The sequence below is a fragment of the Mustela putorius genome, unplaced genomic scaffold, assembly GCF_011764305.1.
Source record: "Mustela putorius furo isolate JIRA1106 unplaced genomic scaffold, ASM1176430v1.1 tig00003899_pilon_pilon_pilon, whole genome shotgun sequence".
NCBI classification, from domain to species: domain Eukaryota; kingdom Metazoa; phylum Chordata; class Mammalia; order Carnivora; family Mustelidae; genus Mustela; species Mustela putorius.
In genome coordinates, this window is record NW_025422048.1 from 16,175,842 (window position 1) to 16,196,071 (window position 20,230).

Consider the following 20,230-nt stretch of genomic DNA (forward strand, 5'->3'; position numbering starts at 1 on the left):
AATTCACACGGAATCTCAAGGATCCCTGAATAACCAAAACAATCTTGAAAAAGAAAAGGCATATATTTGGAGGACTCATACTTTCTGATTTCAAAACTTACTATAGAGCTTCAGTAATCAAAATTGTGTGGTACTGGCATAAGTACAGACATATAGATCAATAGAATAGAACAGAGAGCCCAGAAATGAACACCTACATACACTGTCAATTGATTTTCCATAAGGGTGCCAAACCATTCAATGGGGGAAAGGATGATCTTTCCAACAAATGGGGCTGGGAAAACAACATCCACATGCAAAAGAATGAAGTTGCATCCTTTCCTTACACCATGTATAAAAATTAAGTTGAGATGGATGAAAGACCCAAACATAAGACCTAAAATTATAAGACTTTTATAAGGAAACATAGGGCAAAGGCCTCGTGAATTGGATTTGGTAATGATTTCTCAGATACAATAAAAAAGCACAGGTAACATGAGAAAAAAATAGATAAATTGGACTTCATAAAATTTAAATTTTTCATGCATCAAAAGATACTATATCAAGAGAGTGAAAGACAATTACAAAATTGTAATTGGGGGGGGGGGCTCCGTCAGTTAAAAGCGTCTGACTCTTGATCTTGGCTCACATCACAATCTTAGGGATGTGGGATCAATCCCCACGTCTGGCTCTGCACTCAGTGTGGAGTCACTTGAACATTCTCTCCCTCTCCCTCGGCCCCTCCCCACCATACTGATGCTCTCTCTTTATACATAGATAAATTAACTGGGTGCCTGGGTGGCTCAGTTGGTTGAGCGTCAGCCTTTGGCTCAGGTCATGATCCTGGGGTCCGGAGATAAACCCCTGTATTGGGCTCGCTACTGAGCAGGGAGCCCGCTTGGCCCTCTCACTCTGCCAGTCTCCCTGCTTGTGCTCTCTAGAGCACTTTCTCTCTCTCTCTCTCTCTCTCTCTCTCAAATAAATAAATAAATAAATAAATAGACTCTTTTAAAATATAATTAATTTTTAAAATCTTTTGAAAAAAGAGTTGGAGAAATTATTTGCAAATCTTATATTTTATATATCCAGAATATATAAAGAACTCTTATAATTCAAAACAAAAACAAGATAAACAACCTAATTACAATAGGGGCAAAGGACTTGAATGGACATTTTTCTGAAGAAGATATACAAATGGTTAATAAGCCTGTGAAAAGATGGTCAACATTCGTCATTAAGGAAATGCAATTCAAAACTGCAATGAGCTAACACTTCACACTTACTAGGATAGATATTATTCTTTTAAAGATTTTATTTATTTGACAGAGAGAGATCACAAGTAGGCAGAGAAGCAAGCAGAGAGAGGGAGGAGGAAGCAGGCTCCCTGCCTAGCAGAGAGCCCGATGCAGGACTTGATCCCAGGACCCTGAAATCATGACCTGAGCCGAAGGCAGAGGCTTAACCCACTGAGCCACCCAGGCAGCCCCGGATAGATATTATTTTTTATTTTATTTTAAAGATTTTATTTGGGGCACCTGTGTGGCTCAGTCATTAAGTGTCTGCCTTTGGCTCAGGTCATGATCCCAGGGTCCTGGGATCAAGCCCCATGTCAGGCTCCTTGCTCAGGAGGAAGCCTGCTTTTCCCTCTCCCAATCCCCCTGGTTGTGTTTCCTCTCTCACTGTGTCTCTGTTAGATAAATAAATAAAATCTTTTAAAAAATAAAGATTTTATTTATTTATTTGGGTGAGAGAGAGAGCACAAACATGGTCAAGGGCAGAGGGAGAGGGAGAAGAAGACTCCCTGCTGAGCAGGGAGCCCGATGTGGGACTTGATCCTGGGACTCCAGGATCATGACCTGAATGAATGCAGACGCTTAACCAACTGAGCCACCCAGGTCCCCCTAAGATAGCTATTATTTTAAAATGTAGAAAGTAACAAGTGTTGGCGAGAATGGGGAGAAATTGGAACTCTTATACATTGCTGGTGGGAATGTAAAGTGGGGCAGACTCTGGAAGACAATTTGATGGTCTCTCAAAAAGTTCAATATTGTATTACCCTACGGTCCGCCAATCCTGTTCCTATGCATATATCCAAGGGTATTAAAAAAGGGACTCAAACAGGTCCTTACACACCAATGTTCATTAGGAGCACTATTCACAATAGCCAAAAGGTGGAAACAACCCAAGTGTTCATCACCAGATGAATGGATTTAACCCACTGAGCCACCCAGGCGCCCCCCCCCTTTTTTTTAAAAGATTTTATTTATTTATTTGACAGACAGAAATCACAAGTAGGCAGAGAGGCAGGCAGAGAGAGAGGAGAAAGCAGGCTCCCTGCTGAGCAGAGAGCCCGATGTGGGGCTTGATCCCAGGACTCTGGGGATCATGACCTGAGACCAGATGAATGGATTTAAAAATGTGATATATACAATGGACTTATCATTTAGCCATGAAAAGGAATGAAGTTCTGACACATGCTACAACATGGATGAACACTGCAAGAATTATTTTAAGTGAAATAACAAACACAAAAGAATGAGTATTGTATGATGCCACTTTGATGAGGGTACCCAGAATAGCCGAATCTTCATAGAGACAGAAAGTAGAACAGAGGTTACAGGACACTGAGGTTCAATAGGAAATTATAGCTGAATGGGTATGGAGTGTCTGTTTGGCATGATGAAAAATTTCTGGAAACGAAAAGTGGTGATGGTTGCTCAACATTGTGAATGTACTTAATAACACTGAATTGTACCCTTAAAAATGGTTGAAATGGCTTTAAGAAATTGCACAGTCCAAATTCATCCTAGTATTTTTAAAAACATAATTCACATATAATAAAGTATCTAGGATAGTGCTGGGCAAATAGGGTGCTAAATATTATGGGGAACAGAAAATAAGAGGATGAGCTTTTCCTAAAATGGCCTAGAATCACGTTTGAGAGCTAAGTTTTATACGCATTAAGTTGGTGCTCTCCAAAGTAAGCATGATCATAGTCCAGGAAGTATACAAGGTGATCCACTGAAAAGCAAAAAGCAAAACACAGAAATTCAATTTATATATTTTAAAATCTAGGATAGTAAGGAATTCAGGTTTGCTAATAGTCTACAGTTTGACATAGGTGCCCTCACTCAGCCCAGAGGGTTCCAAGATCTTGCAAAACACCAGCATGTTTTTGGTCTTTAGCTAATTATAACTAATTGCAAGTTAGGTGGCCATATGGATATATTACCCAGTTTTAATTAAACCAAGTTTCACAAAACAGACAAGTATCTTAACAAGATTTCTATAAAGAAATGTTGGACAGAAGATATGTAATACAAGTCTAAGCGAATGACAAGGAAATGACAAAGGTGAAGCTCCTACCTAGCACAGTGCACATCATCTGCCACCTTCCTCTAAAAACACAATGCTGAGCTAATCTCTATTGAGGCACAGGCTAAAATAATTTTAAATCATGAAGACTACTGGAAATATGAACTCATATTGACTCTCAATGATGAACTGTAGTTAATAAAATACAATTTAAAATGTTCCAAAAATATCATTTCATCTTTAGTTCATCCTTTTTACATTTGTATTTTGCATATATTCAATGATTCACATGATATACTAGCTTAGTAGTATATGTCCATCATGTTTTGGAAGGATATATTATTTACATATATTGGAAGGATGTGTTAAAATATTTTGTACTATTGCAGTATATGATCAAAAGAATTTAAATATTCTTGTCAATATAAGCGATACGTGGGGCGCCTGGGTGGCTCAGTGGGTTAAAGCCTCTGCTTTTGGCTCAGGTCATGGTCCCAGGGTCCTGGGATCGAGCCCCGCATCGGGCTCTCTGTTCAGCAGGGAGCCTGCTTTCCTTCCTCTCTCTCTGCCGGCCTCTCTGCCTACTTGTGATCTCTGCCTGTCAAATAAATTAAAAAAAAAATATATATATATATATTTAAAAAAAATATAAGCGATATGTTATGGGTAGTCTGGAAGAGAAAAGTGGCTTGAGTTGTGTGAATTAAAATGTGATCTAGGGGATGCCTGGGTGGCTCAGTTGGTTAAGCGTCTGCCTTTGGCTCAGGTCATGATCCTAGGGTTCTGGGATCGAGCCCCACATTGGGTTCCTTGCTCAGTGGGGAGCCTGCTTCTCCCTCCGCTGACCAGGCTCCCCCTGCTTGTGGTCTTTCTCTCTCCCTCTCTGACAAATAAATAAATAAATAAATAAAATCTTAAAAAATATAAATAAAATGTGACCTAGGCCTTGAAAGTGGTTTAAAACATGGACAAACCCAGGGAGAAGGGGAAGGTATTCCAAGCAGAAGGAACCATGTGAACAAAAGCTTAGAGGGAAAGAACATGGCAGGTTTCAGGGTAGTGAGACTAGGTTGACTGAAACGGAGTGTGTTACGAAGTAATGAGAGATAAAACTGGCCAAATTTCTAGGATCTTAAGTAACTGAAGGGTTTGAGCTTAAAGAGTTTGGGCAGAATAGGATAGTTGTTAGGACCACAGGATTTGGAGCCCAATAGAACTAGGCTGAATCTCAACTCTGTAACTTATTACCTGTGCAACCCTAGGCAAGCGATGGAACTTGAGCCTCGGTCTCCTTGTCCACATGAAGATGATGAAAAGAACTGAGGATAATGACATGGGTATACCGTTCTTTTCCACAGTGCCTGGCAACCTGTGTAAGCAAGCACTCACTACAGCCTAGCTATTCTTAATCTTACTCCTATTCGATAGGTAATGGGAAGCCATTATAACTTTTTGCACAGGGGAGAAAAGGTGAAAATGATGTCTTCGAGAAATTATCTTGGTGTTGGTTGTGGAAGTTGGATTATACTGGCAGAGATAGGAAATCTCCTAGAATATTATTAGGGTAATCTGGACCCAAGGGACAGAAGGAAGTGGGAACAGAGAGGATGTTGTCAAGGAAGAATTAATAGGATTAGATGCCTAATTAGATACAGGAGAAAAATAAGGAAGAACTGAAGGTGAACCCGGAGCTTCCAGTTATTTTGATGTCATTACTGAAAATGAGGGAAATCAGGAAAGGAAGTTTAAGAAGTTAGTCTTTTAAAACAACAGAATAACAGTAAATCTTTCCAACAAAATGTAAGGTTAGTATAGTCTTTCCATTTAAGACTTATGTAGGTGTTTTCCTGTAGTGAGAAGCTCAAAGTATTTTGTAATTTACTTAATCAACAAGAGCAATCTTTCCCAAAGTAGGACAAGATTTTGCCCATTGTTCCTCCCATGGAAAGTTGGGAGCATTAGCCAACATCAGCTATTTTGATGGTTGTTAGTAAAGGTAGGCTGACTCTTTTATTGTTTATATTTTAAGGTCAAGAGCCATGTAACTGTCAAGGGCAAAGAGTACTGTATGCTAGAAACCCAGCTTAAGGAGAATTGCTACACTTGAGCGCTAAGCTTAGCTTTCAGGTTTTTAGGCTCCAAGGTAAAAATGGAAACAGTAAGTTAGCCACTAGTGCTCTCGGAAGGTGAGTATGCCTGAGAGATTTGAGTTGCCCAGTGCCAGCACAGTGCTTAACAAATGCTTGCTGGAAGAATGAAACGATTTGTAAACTAAGACCAAATTAAACATTTCTTCCTAAAAAAGACTAGGTACTTGGTAGGTTTCAAGGAAGACTGAAAAAAACGTATCACTGAAATCTAATGCCTCTGCTTTCCTAGACTGTGGAAACTAAACTGTGGTATCTGAATGGTCCCTATCAAAATCATGCCTGGCGCTCCTAGCGTCATCTGTTTCCAAAGCTTTGTTTCATAAAGTTCCCTTACATTTGTGTCGAAACCCAGTTTAATTTATCCAAACCAGGTAAGATAAAACAAAGACTGTAGTATGTGTTGCTAAAGTTTACATTTGTGAAGGTGTAAAAGCAAGAGATGCTAGAAATGCAGCGGTAAATATGGAAGTAGATGATTTGCCTGATCACTTAAGGCACTGCAGAAAAAAGTCACATTCTTACTGGGTATTGGTGATTTTATATCCTCCTGAACAAGGCAGGAAATAAGGCAAAGTTTTAGAACCATATACTGTGAACAAACTGTTGTGGGTGGAATTGTGTCCCCCTAAAATCTAGTATGCTGAAGTACTAACCCCCAGGGCCTCAGAATATGACTTCATTTGGAGATAGGGTATTTGCAGAGGTAATCAAGTTAGAGCAAGGTGATGAGGATGGGCCCTAATCCAGTACATCTTCATAAAAAAGGAGACAGACATATGTGAAAACGCCATCTGAACATGAAGATGGCTATTTACAAGCCAAGGACAGAGGCCTGGAACACATAGGCGCTTCTCTCACAGCTCTAAGAAACCAATCCTGCCAACACCTCGATTTCACACTTCCAGTCTCCAGAGCTGTGCTCAACTAAATTTCTGTTGTTTGAGCCCCCCTGTTTGTGGTATTTTGTTGTGGCAGTCCTAGCAAACTAATACACAAACTACTTCAGCAGGGTGGTTAACTTATCTTTAGTGTTTCAGGGTAGGGAACTAAAAGCTGAGTGCTTCCAAACCTCTTGAAACATAAACTTGATTATTACTAGGAAAGGAAAATTACATAAAAAGAACAGTTCCTGAACACTTAGCAAAGTACTATGTGTTTAGAGAATTAATTTCCATGGTCACTACCTCACAATATATACATAAATCATCATGTTGTGCACCTTACACTTAGACAATGTTATATGTCAATTACATATCAATAAAGTTGGGGGGGGGCAAAAATAACTTCCAACTTCATTTTCTCAAGCTCCCTAAAACCTAAAAACAGCTACCAGCCCCAGTTGAGAAGAAATTATCCACTAACTGCCTGCTAGGAAAGGGGCAACCTAAATCATACACTGACTTAAATGCTAACCCAAAACCTAATACTGACTTGCACTGTGTGTTTATTTAAAAGTAAAAGAAAATGTAATCAACTCAGTTTATAGCAAATGCGGGGAACAAAAGAGCCTATTAAACACCACATGGAAGCAGAATCAGAATGTGGGGCAGTCTACAGGACAAATGGCCTCACTTCTTCAATAAGTAAGTGGCGCAGAACAAAAAACAGGAGGGGAAAGGAATGTTTTAAGTAAAAGAGAGCTCCTGGGTGGCTCAGTGGGTTAAGCATCTGCATATAGCTCAGGTCATGATCTCAGGGTCCTGGGATTGAGCCCCACATTAGGTTCCCCACTCAGTGGGGAGTTGGTTTCTCCCTCTGGCCCTTTCCTGCCTTGTGCTCTCTCTCTCTCTCTCTAATAAATAAACAAAATCTTAAAAAAAAAAAAAACCCAGAGATCTGAGAGATCATGGTCGGAACATGTTTCAATCAGTAAAAAAGACATTTTAAAGAATAGTGAGAATTTTAACATGGACTGCTTATTAGACGACATTAAAGAATAACTTAATTTTGCTAGCTATAAGGATGGCATGGTGATTATGTAAGGAAAAAAGTCCTTCTCAGAGATTCATACTGAGTGTTTGTGGGTAAAAAGAGATCAGGGATTTACTTTCAGGCATCCTCTTCCCCAAAAGGTTAATAAGTTCAATAGCTAAAAAGAAATCATGGTTAAAGAATGCATATAAAGAGGGGCGCCTGCGTGGCTCAGTCTGTTAAGTGTCTGTCTCTTGATTTCAGCTCGGGTCATGATCTCAGGGTCATGAAATTGAGCCCTATGTTGGGCTCTGCCCTGGGCATGGGGCCTCATGGGGCCTACTTGGGACTCTTGTTCTCCTTCCTCTGCCCCTCACCCCTGTGTTCATGTGCTCCCTCTCTCAATCTCAAAAAAAAAAAAAAAAGAATGCATATAAAGAAATACGCAATTTAAGATATCTATCAGACCATTAAGCTGCTAAAAATAAGTTTTGGTTTTCCATTCAATCAGTACCCAGATTGAAAGCCAATATTATTTCTGTTTTCCCATTTAATTCACATTCTACTTGTGTTTCATTTAAAATGTTTGTAACATATATTATGTCACTATGGAGATAGATTGCTTTATAATTTACTGACCAGTTAAAATTTTCTTGGTTTCAAGCTTCATAATCAAATGGCCACATGTAACCAATTTTCAAAAATTTATCTTGATTTCAAGCTTTATAATCAAATACCAACATGCAATCAATTTTTAAGTATTGATCTCATTTAGGGGAAGCAACAAAACAAATTGCACAGATAAACCAGAGGTCATCCTACCTACTAACTTAAGGTTCTTTCATTAAGAACTTCTAAAAGAGCTTCCTATTCTCAAAGACAGTTAAAGAACGTTTTATCTACTAAAAAGCAAAAGGATCTTTTTTACCATACTTGTTTGCTCCTGGATGACAGGCTAGAATTTAGGGAAGCCATGGTGGGAAAGGGAAAGAGGGAAAGAAAGCAGGAGCTGGAGTCCTAAGCCCCAGGCTCATGAGATACTATGGCTTTTGTGCCACTGAAGTAGGGAAAGGGTAGCTGGAAAGGAATCCAGTAATTTAGGGCTAAATCTGGCTCTGAAATTCACTAACTCTAAACATTGGGTAATTTATGAAATTTCTCCTGTTGTTAATTTCTGATCTTACGTTGTGAGATAAAATGAGAGCACAGATGTAAAATACGTATTTTAGCGCTAAGTGAATAATAAGTGCTTCGTAACAGTTAAGCCCCCCTTGAACAAAAGTCTGTTTGTAGTTGGGTCAGAAAAATCCTACCACCTGTGGCAGAGTGGCGATTTGATCTTTTGAGTTCTGTGGCTAATCTTTGGATAATTAAAAGGTTTAACTGTGTATTAGGCATTTGCTTTTAAACACACATACACACACACACGCACGCACACATACAGGCCTGCACAAAACATAAGCCAGTAAGGTACAATATGTCCCTGAACTCAGATCACTAAGCAATTACACAAAATGGTAGCATAAAGGCCATTTCATCCATCAAAAAAATTTCACCTGATGGTTTTTAGAAAAAATGATAATTATGGTCATTATGAACCTAAAAATTAATAATCTTTTTTTCTTTGTGATCTCTGAAAGAGGCCAGATCTGAGGCAAAAGAATATATCATCTTTCTGGAAACTATCAGTTTATTAAAATAGGTAATAACCCAAAGAAATACAGGACTTCTTAGTTGTTTTTATTTTAGAGGAACCGTTCCTGGAATTAGAATCATTTGTGACCTCATTTAGAATTACAGAACCATAAGTATTTTTTCCCATAGGTATTTTTTTAAGGAAAAATAGTTTTCTTTTTACTGAACAGCTATCAGTTTTGAAAGTCTTCTTACCTGTTTGATTTGATGAAGGCGACCAAAGGAAGCATGGATGGGGATGGGAGAAGGTGGTAAAAGCTGAAATTTAAAATATAAAAGTCAATACCTGAAGCTAACATAACACTGAATGTTAATCATACGTCAATAGAAGAATAAATAGAAGTTGAGCTGGCTCTAATGTTTCTGATTAATTATTTCTAAACATTAATTAAGTCAATGTTGAATCACCACCTAAAATGTCTGAATGTCTAATGCACGTTAGCAACAGTATAAGTTAGGTTTAAAATTAAATATTAAAAGATCCAATTGACTCTTGACTGAAAATTATACTAGCCAAAAGTATGTGTGTGTATATATATACATATATGTAGGTATGTATATGTATGTGTGTATGTGTGTGTATGTGTGTGTATGTGTGTGTGTACAGAACAAAATAACTGTTAACATAAGAGGTACTGGGCAGAACATCAACAGAACATTTTGTTTATCTCTACTTTCCCTTTCTCAAGGCACTGGATCTTAAAACCACTTCATTTTTTTCTTGCCAGATTTACCTTGCAACAAACAAACAAAGCAACCCCATCACATATCTTAGAACCTAGCTGAAGAAACCATACTTTCATAATATAAAATGACTTAAGGCGGTCACTTCCAAGTAGCTCAGTACATTTTCTCTTGCTTGTTCAGATACTTGTCATCTAGATTACTTTCTCCTGTTCCGTCTTATCGCAAAGCTTATGAGGACCCACGCAAGAGGGGAATGAAAGAATGGACAGATTTAAAGCTAAGTGTGAAAATGAGTCTTGAAAAGTACCTTTAGAATTCATTTATCCATTCTACCTGTATCCTGGTTAGTTCTTGAAATGCCAGATAATGAATCTAGCATATCTTACTTTTACATTATATCTTAAGAACACAATGAGTTGTGCATTCAGAAATATTTAATGAGGCAAACCACTGTGCTAGACCTTGAAGATCTAAAGAGAAATAAAACATTTTCCTGTCCTTGAGAAATTTAAAGTGTAGGTAGGGCAAATTAGACCATAGGTCAGTGTTAGAACTAGTTATGATTTGTGTGAAGTCAAGGAACAGAGGCTGTATCTCCATCTGGGGTTCCTGGGGAAGGCTTCACAAAGGAGGGTAGGAATTCGATAGACAGGGAAGAGGTAGCAGGGTATTTCAGAGAGTGGGAAGAGATGCTCAGGTAGAGGCATGTTTGGGGAACAGAGAGATTCAGGGTGGCTGAAATTTGGTACATGATAGGGCATGAAAGGATAGGGAAAATTTGGGGAAATCCGGCTGAAACCAGATTATGGATTTTGGATTTTAGCCTTTTGAGCCCAATAGGAAACATAAAGCATAGATCCTTCTGAGTTCTTAAAACTCAGAACTATTTTGTTTTATTTTTAAAGATTTTATTTACTTATTTGACAGAGAGAGAGAGAGAGACATCAGCGAAACAGGGAACACAAGCAGGGGGAGTGGAAGAGGGAGAAATAGGCTCTGCACTGAGCAGGAACCCCCATGCAGGGCTCAATCCCAGGATCCCAGGATCATGACCTGAGCCAAAGGCAGACACTTAATGACTGAGCCACCCGGGCGCCCCAATTCAAAAGTATTTTAAACAAGATCAAATCTGATTTAGAAAGGCAACCCTAGCAGCATATACAGAACAAACTGAGGATGGAGGGAAGAGGGACTAGAAGCAGCGTCAAAGGCCAGGGAAGAGATAATGAGAGTCTGAATGAAAAAGAGCAGGATAAAGAGGAGGTAGACAGGAGAAATGATGAGAAAGTGTAAAGAGGGGTGCCTGGCTGGCTCAGTCAGTAGAGCACATGACCCTTAATCTCTGGGTTGTGAGTTCAAGCCCCATGTTGGGAGTAGAGATTACTTAAAAATAAAATCCTTAGGGGCGCCTGGGTGGCTCAGTCAGTTGAGTGTTCAACTCTTGATTTTGGCTCCGGTCATGATCTCAGGTCGTGGGATTGAGCCCTGAGTGGGGCTCCTAGCTGAGCACGGAGCCTGCTTAAGATTCTCTCTCTCCCTCTGCCCCTCCCACACTGCACTCACACATGCTCTCTCTCTAAAACATAAAAAAATAGATAAATAAAATCTTTAAAAAAATGAATGAAAGAGTGAAAAGAGCTCACGATTGGTCTGAGGTAGACTGGAAAGGCAGTAAGAAGAATGAGTTTGGGGGCGCCTGGGTGGCTCAGTGGGTTAAGCCGCTACCTTCGGCTCAGGTCATGATCTCAGGGTCCTGGGATCGAGTCCCACATCGGGCTCTCTGCTCAGCAGGGAGCCTGCTTCCCTCTCTCTCTCTCTCTTCCTGCCTCTCCATCTACTTGTGATCTCTCTCTGTCAAATAAATAAATAAAATCTTTTAAAAAAAAAGAAGAATGAGGTTGTGTGTGGGGAGAAGATGAGTGTTCAAAAAGGTGTGTTGGATATATTTTTATGTATTTTTTACATAAAATTAAGTATTTTTATGAAGTAGCTAGTGTGAATTTTTATTAGATTTTAAATCTTTCACTAGTTACATTTCGCTTAAGACAGTATTAAAACCAGTTTGTTTTTTCTAATCATTTGCTATAAGGTGGGGGAAACAGCCAAGGTTATAGAAGTAATAATGGAAAATTCATATAAGGGTCACTGAAAATTCACTACATTTAAACTATATTAGACAATGAGCCATAATTACTTTATCATAACAAAGGGCTAACTCTTAAGTATTTCAATATTTATTGGGCTCTTATTATATTTAAGAAACTGTTTTTCTACTCAGAGGGGAAGGAGAAATTAAAAGAAAAGTAAGCCATAGTTATTACCCATAGACATCTTACAGTCCAGACATGAGAGTTAATGATGAAGGGAATGGGAGATGGGAGACAGGTAAGGCACAAGGTGGTGGTGTGAGTTGGGCCTCATAGGGCAAAGAGTTTGACAGCATAAGCAAGAGAAAAGGGAAAGTGCTAGGCATGTTCTAGGAAACATGTTTTAGGAAAGGTTGTTAGTCCTGTGTGAGTGCAATGCGAGGTATCTCTAGAGGGACAGAAGATTCTGAGGCCAACAGGGTCTTCACCCTTGAATGCCACACTAAAAAAAAAAAAGCCAAACAACTGAATTGTGGCAAAATGCTCTACTTTGGTAGACACAGATGAGCAGATTACACCTAACAGCATGGTCTATTTAACTTTGGAAGAGACACACATACTCATAAGCCCTGAGCCTGGTTCAGGCTCTATCCAGAGGACGGGTATGAAGAAGGAGGTCATCAGACAGCTAATGACAGCTAATGACTGCTAACTGGCCAGACATTCAGACTAGCCTGTACTAATCATGTCCCAGGGTTGACATTTCAAGAAAATTCCTAATTTGGAGCACCTGGGTGGTCCAGCTGGTTAAGAATCAAACTATTGATTTTGGCTCAGGTCACGATCTTAGGGTTGTGAGATCGGTTTCCACGTCAAGCTTTGTGCTGAGTGGGGAGCCTGCTTAGGATTCTCTCTCCCTCTGCCACTGCAGCTCTCCCTGCTTGCTCTCTCTCTTTCTCTCTCTCTTTCAAAAAAAATACAGTTTAAAAAAAGAAAATTCCTAATTCAAATCAATAAGGCTACTAGTTGACCTTTATCAGAAAAGTCAGCAAACTCCTCCATAAAACTTGCATAAAAGGTTTATATTGGACATATGATTTGTTGCTCTATGGAACAGTGCTATGAACGATGTAAAAAGTTTCTCTTTCAAGCGTTGCCTTGTATGAAATATGATAATGGTGATAATGCATGTAATATGCTTCACACAGCACCTGGCACAGAGTACATGCTCAGTCAATGGTAACTATTGGTAACTAATGGTAACTATTACTATGGCTACCACCATTATCACCACCATCATCAAATATTTCTAGAATTCAATGTTTAACGACATATAAACAACAACTAGAATTATATATGGTAGCTTTACAAGACTTAGATATCTACTCCTTGCTAGCCAGCATTCTTTATTCTTTTTCCCATCTAATCTTTTAACTAATTTACTTTTAACAGACTCTATTTTTTAGATCACTATTATGTTCACAGCAAAATTGAGTGGCAGGTACAAAGGTTTCCTCAACTCCCACATAAGCAGAGCCTCTCCCACTATTAAAAGCTGAACAAAAGTGGTAAATTATTATGATAGATGAACCTACATTGATACATCATTACTACCCAAAGTTCATAGTTTACACTGGAGTTCACTCTTCATGTTATACATTCTTTAGGTCTGGACATATGTATAATGACCCATATCCATCATTACAGTATCATACTGAATAGTGTGCCACTGCCCTAAGAACCCTCTGAGTCCCACCTATTCATCCTGATCTTTTTTCCCAACGGAAACTGACTTACTTTTTTCTCATTATAAAGCAATACACGCCCAGTATAGAACATAATGAATGGGGAAAAAACCAGCAGCACCCACCATCCAGAGATGGCCATAGTAAATATTTCAGTGTTTCCTTTTCCAGACCTGGATCCTCCCACACATTCTATCCTGCAGTTTGGGTATTTTTTTTCTTTATATTTTAATACATTCTGGCTCTGCATCTTGGGATGCTAGCAGCTTTCAACTTATGGGCCAGCATCTTCCAAAATGTCCACTGTTCACACTCCGCTGACAGGGTGACCACTCTATACCCCCAAATACATACAGGTCAGTCAAAACATACACCAACTTTGAAATCAAGTGTAATGCTTTGAACACTGAAATGGTATCAAGGCTAAAAGTGTGGATGAGGTAACTGTCATCAACATACTGACCAACCACAGTAATGAGGATAAACAGGATATTGCCTTCACCTACCAGACAAGGATCAAAAAGGAATCTGCATCAGCATTGAACTCAGCCTTGCCTAGATGCCTGGCCACATGGAGAAGGTGATTTGGGGCCTACTGAAAAAACACCTGCTCAGTATGCAGCTTCCAAGCTGAAAGCCTCGCTGATGAACATGCTGAGGACTGAGGAGAGTTCCCTTACTGAGATCATCTGCTCCAGGGCCAATTAGATGCTAGAGGAAATTAACAGTTTATAAGGAAATGTACAAGACTGATCTGGAGAAGGACACTGTTTCCAACACATCTGGTGACTTCTGCAAGCTGATGGTTATCCTTGCGAAGAGCAGAAGAGCAGAGGATGGCTCTGTCTTTGATTATAAACTATTTGACCCTAGATGCCTATGATCTCTAATGCTGGAGTGAAGAGGAAAGAACTGATGTTCCCAAGGCAATCGGCATCTTGACCAAGCGAGTATGCATCACATCCAGAAAGAATCTGAAAAGTACAAGAGCTACAGCCCTTATGATCAAGGAAGAGGTCAAAGAGACCTGGAAAATGCTTTTCTGAACCTGGTCCAGTGTATTCAGAACAAGCTGTTCTATTTTGATGACTGAATGTGTGATTCCAAGAAGGGTAAGAGGGGTCATGATAAGGTCCTGATTAGAATCACGGTCACCCACAGAGAAGGAAGGGGACATGTTGAAAATTAGGTCTGAATTCAAGAGAAAGTATGGCATGTCCCTGCACTATCACATCCAGGAAGACAGTAAGGGCAACGACCAGGTGTGGCTGTGCCTGGGGGCAGAGCGGAACAAAGTGTGAGTGTCCAAGTGGTGCTTCTGTGCCTCCAGCCACCAGTTCTAGAAAATCAGCTTGCTACAAACAGCCCCTCGTGTCCATCCCCGTGAGGATGGCATCAGCATTGCCCCTCAACCCAACTTTATTTTACTTGCCTAGGCATTGCCTGGCTTTCCCCACTAGTCTCTCCTTTTAGCAAAAGAAATGACAGTTCAAGGAGTTGAAAGTGAAATCTATGATGTGAAACACTTTGCTTCCTGTGTATTGTGTTATAAACAGATAAATAAACTGAATTTTTACTGTAGAAACAAAACAAAAATAACTTCATACATTCCACATATAGCTCCATGTTAAAATTTACCTGCAACACCATTTTTATTTTGATTTTTTTATATTTTATTATAAGTAAGCTGTACACCAAATGTGGGGCTTGAACTCATGACCCTGAGATTAAGAGTCATATGCTCTATCGACTGAGTCAGCCAGGCACCCCACCTGCAACATCATTTTTCAAGGTTGAATATTATATCATCTGAATGTACCATAGTAAGAAGCACGCATTAATTATGTGCCCAGCATGTCTTATCTCACTCAATTCTCACAACCCCATGATGTAGCCATTATTATTGCCCCCATTTTATTTTATTTTTAAAAAAGATTTTATTTATTTATTTATTTGTCAGAGAGAGAGAGAGATCGCGCACACACAGCAGGCAGAGTGGCAGGCAGAGGGAGAAGGAGAAGCAGGTTCCCTGCTGAGTAGGGAGCCCAATGCAGAACTCGATCCCAGGACCCTGGGATCATGGCCTGAGCCAACTTCAGCAGCTTAACCGAATGAGCCACTCAGGCGTCCCTATTATCCCCACTTTAAAGATTAGAAAACTGGGGGCCAGAGAAATTAGGCAACTTATTCAAGTGCATAGAGCTAGTAGTTGCCAGAACTGGATTCAAACACGGATAATGAAAGCTCATTCACTTCATCTATCCCTAACCATTCATATTGTTGCCACATTTTTTTGCTCACTCATAATACTATGATAACAACTTTTTTTTTTAAAGATTTATTTATTTATTTATGTGACAGAGAGAAATCACAAGTAGTCGGAGAGGCAGGCAGAGAGAGAGAGAGAGAGGGAAGCAGGCTCCCTGCTGAGCAGAGAGCCCGATGCGGGACTCGATCCCAGGACCCTGAGATCATGACCTGAGCTGAAGGCAGCGGCTTAACCCACTGAGCCACCCAGGCGCCCACTATGATAACAACTTTAAAGCTAATCTTTGCACATATCCTTAATGAGTTCTTTAGGAGAAATTCACAGAGATGGAATTTCTGAGTCACAGTGCTATTGATATGCATTGCCAAATCGCATTCCAGAAAGCTTATACAAATTTACTTTCTTTCCTTTTTTTTTTAAAGATTTATTCATTTATTTATTTGACAGAGAGAGAGAGAGAGAGGTCACAAGGAGACAGAGAGGCAGGCAGAGAGAGAGGCAGAAGCAGGCTCCCCACTGAGCAGAGAGCCCAATCGATGCGGGGCTCAATCCCAGGACGCTGGGATCATGACCTGAGCCGAAGGCAGAGGTTTAACCCACTGAGCCACCCAGGTGCCCCACAAATCTACTTTCTAGCAGTGTATGAGAATATCAATTTTCTTCTACCTCTCCAACATTAGATATTATTACTAATTAAAAAAAATTGTACAGCCATTCTTAAAGCATGCTAATAAAAATAATCTATTTTCCAAAGCAAGTAGAAAATATTGTGATTTATCCACAGTTTGGGATATTTCCCCCAATGCTTCCCTTTATTAGCATTGATCACTGAGAAGCTGTTATACAGTGACATGCACCAAATCTGAAAAATATAGGTTTTCCCTGGAAAAAAAAAATCAAATACACACACACACACACACACACACACACTCACATCTTTCAAACACACAGAATTTTAATAAATCTAAGTCATGCTACTGATGCTCATGATGTTATCATTCAAACCCAGAAGTTCACCATATAAAATGTGAAACATTCTAATTGCAAAGACATGCTAACCTGAACTTCAATATATACATATGCTCTATAAAAAGAAATGATGGTACTTTAGCTATATCATGATGACATGTTATAAAAAACAAAAGAAGAGAATTGCATGGTGTGGCAAACTGTCCCAAACTAACTATGAAAGACTTCCTGGAAGAGATTATCTTTAATTGAAATCTAAGGGATGGGAAGGAACTGGTTAGTTTTAGGTAAAGTTTTAGAATTTCCTATTGGAAAACGTTATCTTGACTCCACTCCAAATCTGCTAGAACTTGTATAGGAATTCAGTAAAGTGTCAGGATATAAAATCAATGCACAGAAATCAGTTGCATTTCTTTACACCAACAACAAGACAGAAGAAGGAGAAATTAAGGAGTCAATCCCATTTACAATAACACCCAAACCCATAGGATACCTAGAATAAACCTAACCAAAGAGGCATAGAATCTATACCCAGAAAACTATAAAGTACTCACAAAGGAAATTGAGGAAGACACAAAGAAATGGAAAAATGTTCCATGCTCATGGATTGGAAGAACAAATATTGTGAAAATGTCTATGCTACCAAAAGCCATCTACACATTTAATGAAATCCCTATCAAAATCCCATCCATTTTTTTTCAAAGAAATGGAACAAATAATCTTAAAATTTATATGGAACCAGAAAAGACCTCGAATAGCCAAAAGAATATTGAAAAAGAAAGCCAAAGTTGGTGGCATCACAATTCTGGACTTCAAGGTCTATTACAAAGCTGTCATCATCAAGACAGTATGGTACTGGCACAAAAACAGACACATAGATCAATGGAACAGAATAGAGAACCCAGAAATAGACCCTCAACTCTATGGTCAACTAATCTTCGACAAAGCAGGAAAGAATGTCCAATGGAAAAAAGACAGCCTCTTAAACAAATGGTGTTGGGAAAATTGGACAGCCACATGCAGAAAAATGAAACTGGACCATTTCCTTACACCACACACAAAAACAGACTCAAAATGGACAAAGGACCTCAATGTGAGACAGGAATCCATCAAAATCCTTGAGGAGACCACATGCAGCAACCTCTTTGACCTAAGCCATAGCAACTTCTTCCTAGGAACATCACCAAAGGCAAGGGAAGCAAGGGCAAAAATGAACTACTGGGAATTCATCAAGATCAAAAGCTTTTGCACAGCAAAGGAAACAGTAAACAAAACCAAAAGACAAATGACAGAATGGGAGAAGATATTTGCAAATGACATATCAGATAAAGGGCTAGTATCCAAAATCTATAAATAGCTTAGCAAACTCAACACCCAAAGAACAAATAATCCAATCAAGAAAGGAGCAGAGGACATGAACAGACATTTCTGCAAAGAAGACATCCAGATGGCCAACAGACACATGAAAAAGTGCTCCACATCACTCGGCATCAGGGAAATACAAATCAAAACCACAATGAGATACCACCTCACACCAGTCAGAATGGCTAAAATTAACAAGTCAGGAAATGACAGATGATGGCAAGGATGCAGAGAAAGGGGACCCCTCCTACACTGTTGGTGGGAATGCAAGCCGGTGCAACCACTCTGGAAAACAGCATGGAGGCTCCTCAAAAAGTTGAAAATAGAACTACCCTATGACCCAGCAATTGCACTATTGGGTATTTACCCTAAAGATACAAATGTAGTGATCCAAAGGGGCACATGCACCCTAATGTTTATAGCAGCAATGTCCACAATAACCAAACTATGGAAAGAACCTAGATGTCCATCAACAGATGAATGGATAAAGAAGAAGTGGTATATATATATACATACACACACACACATACATAAAATGAAATACTATGCAGCCATCAAAAGAAATGAAATCTTGTCATTTGTGACAACGTGGATGGAACTAAAGGGTATTATGCTTAGCGAAATAAGTCAATCGGAGAAAGACAACTATCATATGATCTCCCTGATATGAGGAAGTGCAGATGCAACATGGGGGGGTTGTGGGGTAGGAAAAGAATAAATGAAGCAAGATGGGATCTGGAGGGAGACAAACCATAAGACACTCTTAATCTCACAAAACAAACTGAGGGTGGCCAGGGGGAGGGGGGTAGGGAGAGGGTGGTGGGGTTACGGACATGGGGGAGGGTATGTGCTATGATGAGTGCTGTGAAGTCTGTAAACCTGGCGATTCACAGACCTGTACCCCTGGGGCTAATAATACATTATATGTTTATAAAAAATTTTTAAAAATTATTTTTAAAAAATGTTATCTAGGAAATCCTGAGAGGACTGCCTGACTAAAATTGATGAGATCAACAGGAATGTAGTGTGAAATGTCTGGGGAGGGTAGGATTTGAACTTGAGCTATAGACTCATAAGCCATAAAATGTAGATTAAATATTGAACTTGGCTGATTTTTTAGGAATAACATGGAAAATTAGTTGGAGAAAAGAAGGCTTCTGGAAGACAATCTCCCACAGGTTAAGCACTACAGGTGGTGTTTGCAAGGGAATTACCTTAGATAACTTTTTAAAATATATTTTTGAAGATTTTAATTTCTTTATTTGTCAGAGAGACAGAGACCGCACAAGCAGGAGGAGCAGCAGGCAGAGGCAGAGAGAGAAGCAGGCTCCCAGCTGAGCAAGAGGCCAGATGCAGAACTTGATCCCAAGACCCCGGAGTCACGACCTGAGCCAAAGGCAGACGCTTAACTGACTGAGGCATCCCTAGATAGTTTTTCTACATGAAATCAAGTATTAAAATAGAAAGAAAGCACTTCTGAGACATCAATAAACCTCACTGGTGTCTTTTATGTAAAATTCTCATTGCGCCTGTTTATCACACTCTAGGAGCGGAGAGGAGTTCTTGGGAGGAAGCAAGAGAAACCGCACCAAGGAAGGAGGGCATGGGGCTAGGGAGGAGTGGGGGGCATTGGGGAGTGCGCTGGGTGAAGCAGATTCCCAAGCATTATCCTCACTGAAGGAATTAAGAAGGGAAAGATCAAGCTTAGTTCCATTTAAAGGAGAAACCACAGAAAACTAATACTGTAAAGACCTTAAATTCTTTGAAAACAAGTTTAACTTTACTATGTTTGCTATTTTTAACCCATTCCTTCTGTACTTACTAGAGCTAAAGCACTTAGCAAATCCAGAACAGGAGCTGTACGCTATGTTTCTCAATGCCTCTGTCTAGTTCCTGCAATGACTGACCCTGAACATGAACTGAATGTAGGCCAGCGGGATGGAGCATAAAGCAGGGCCAGGAATGTATCACACACTTACTACTGGGTGGGCTGTAATTTAAGTTTAGTTTGTAGTTGCCACATGAAAAGCAAAACCTAATCAGATAAATATCGGTAGCCAT

At 39.6% G+C, this 20,230-nt stretch overlaps 1 protein-coding gene and 1 pseudogene across 5 annotated transcripts in view; one reads left to right on the plus strand and one right to left on the minus strand.

The window, feature by feature from the left end:
* Window positions 1–20,230, minus strand: part of PABIR3 (PABIR family member 3) — a 69,660-nt gene that overhangs the window by 35,853 nt on the left and 13,577 nt on the right. For all 5 annotated transcript variants that reach the window (XM_004778403.3, XM_013048924.2, XM_013048923.2 and 2 more), the window contains exon 5: window positions 9,246–9,308. In XM_004778403.3, the coding sequence (XP_004778460.2) occupies window positions 9,246–9,308 (63 nt within the window). The remainder of the gene's footprint in view (window positions 1–9,245; window positions 9,309–20,230) is intronic.
* Window positions 12,096–14,870, plus strand: LOC106004287 (annotated as a pseudogene).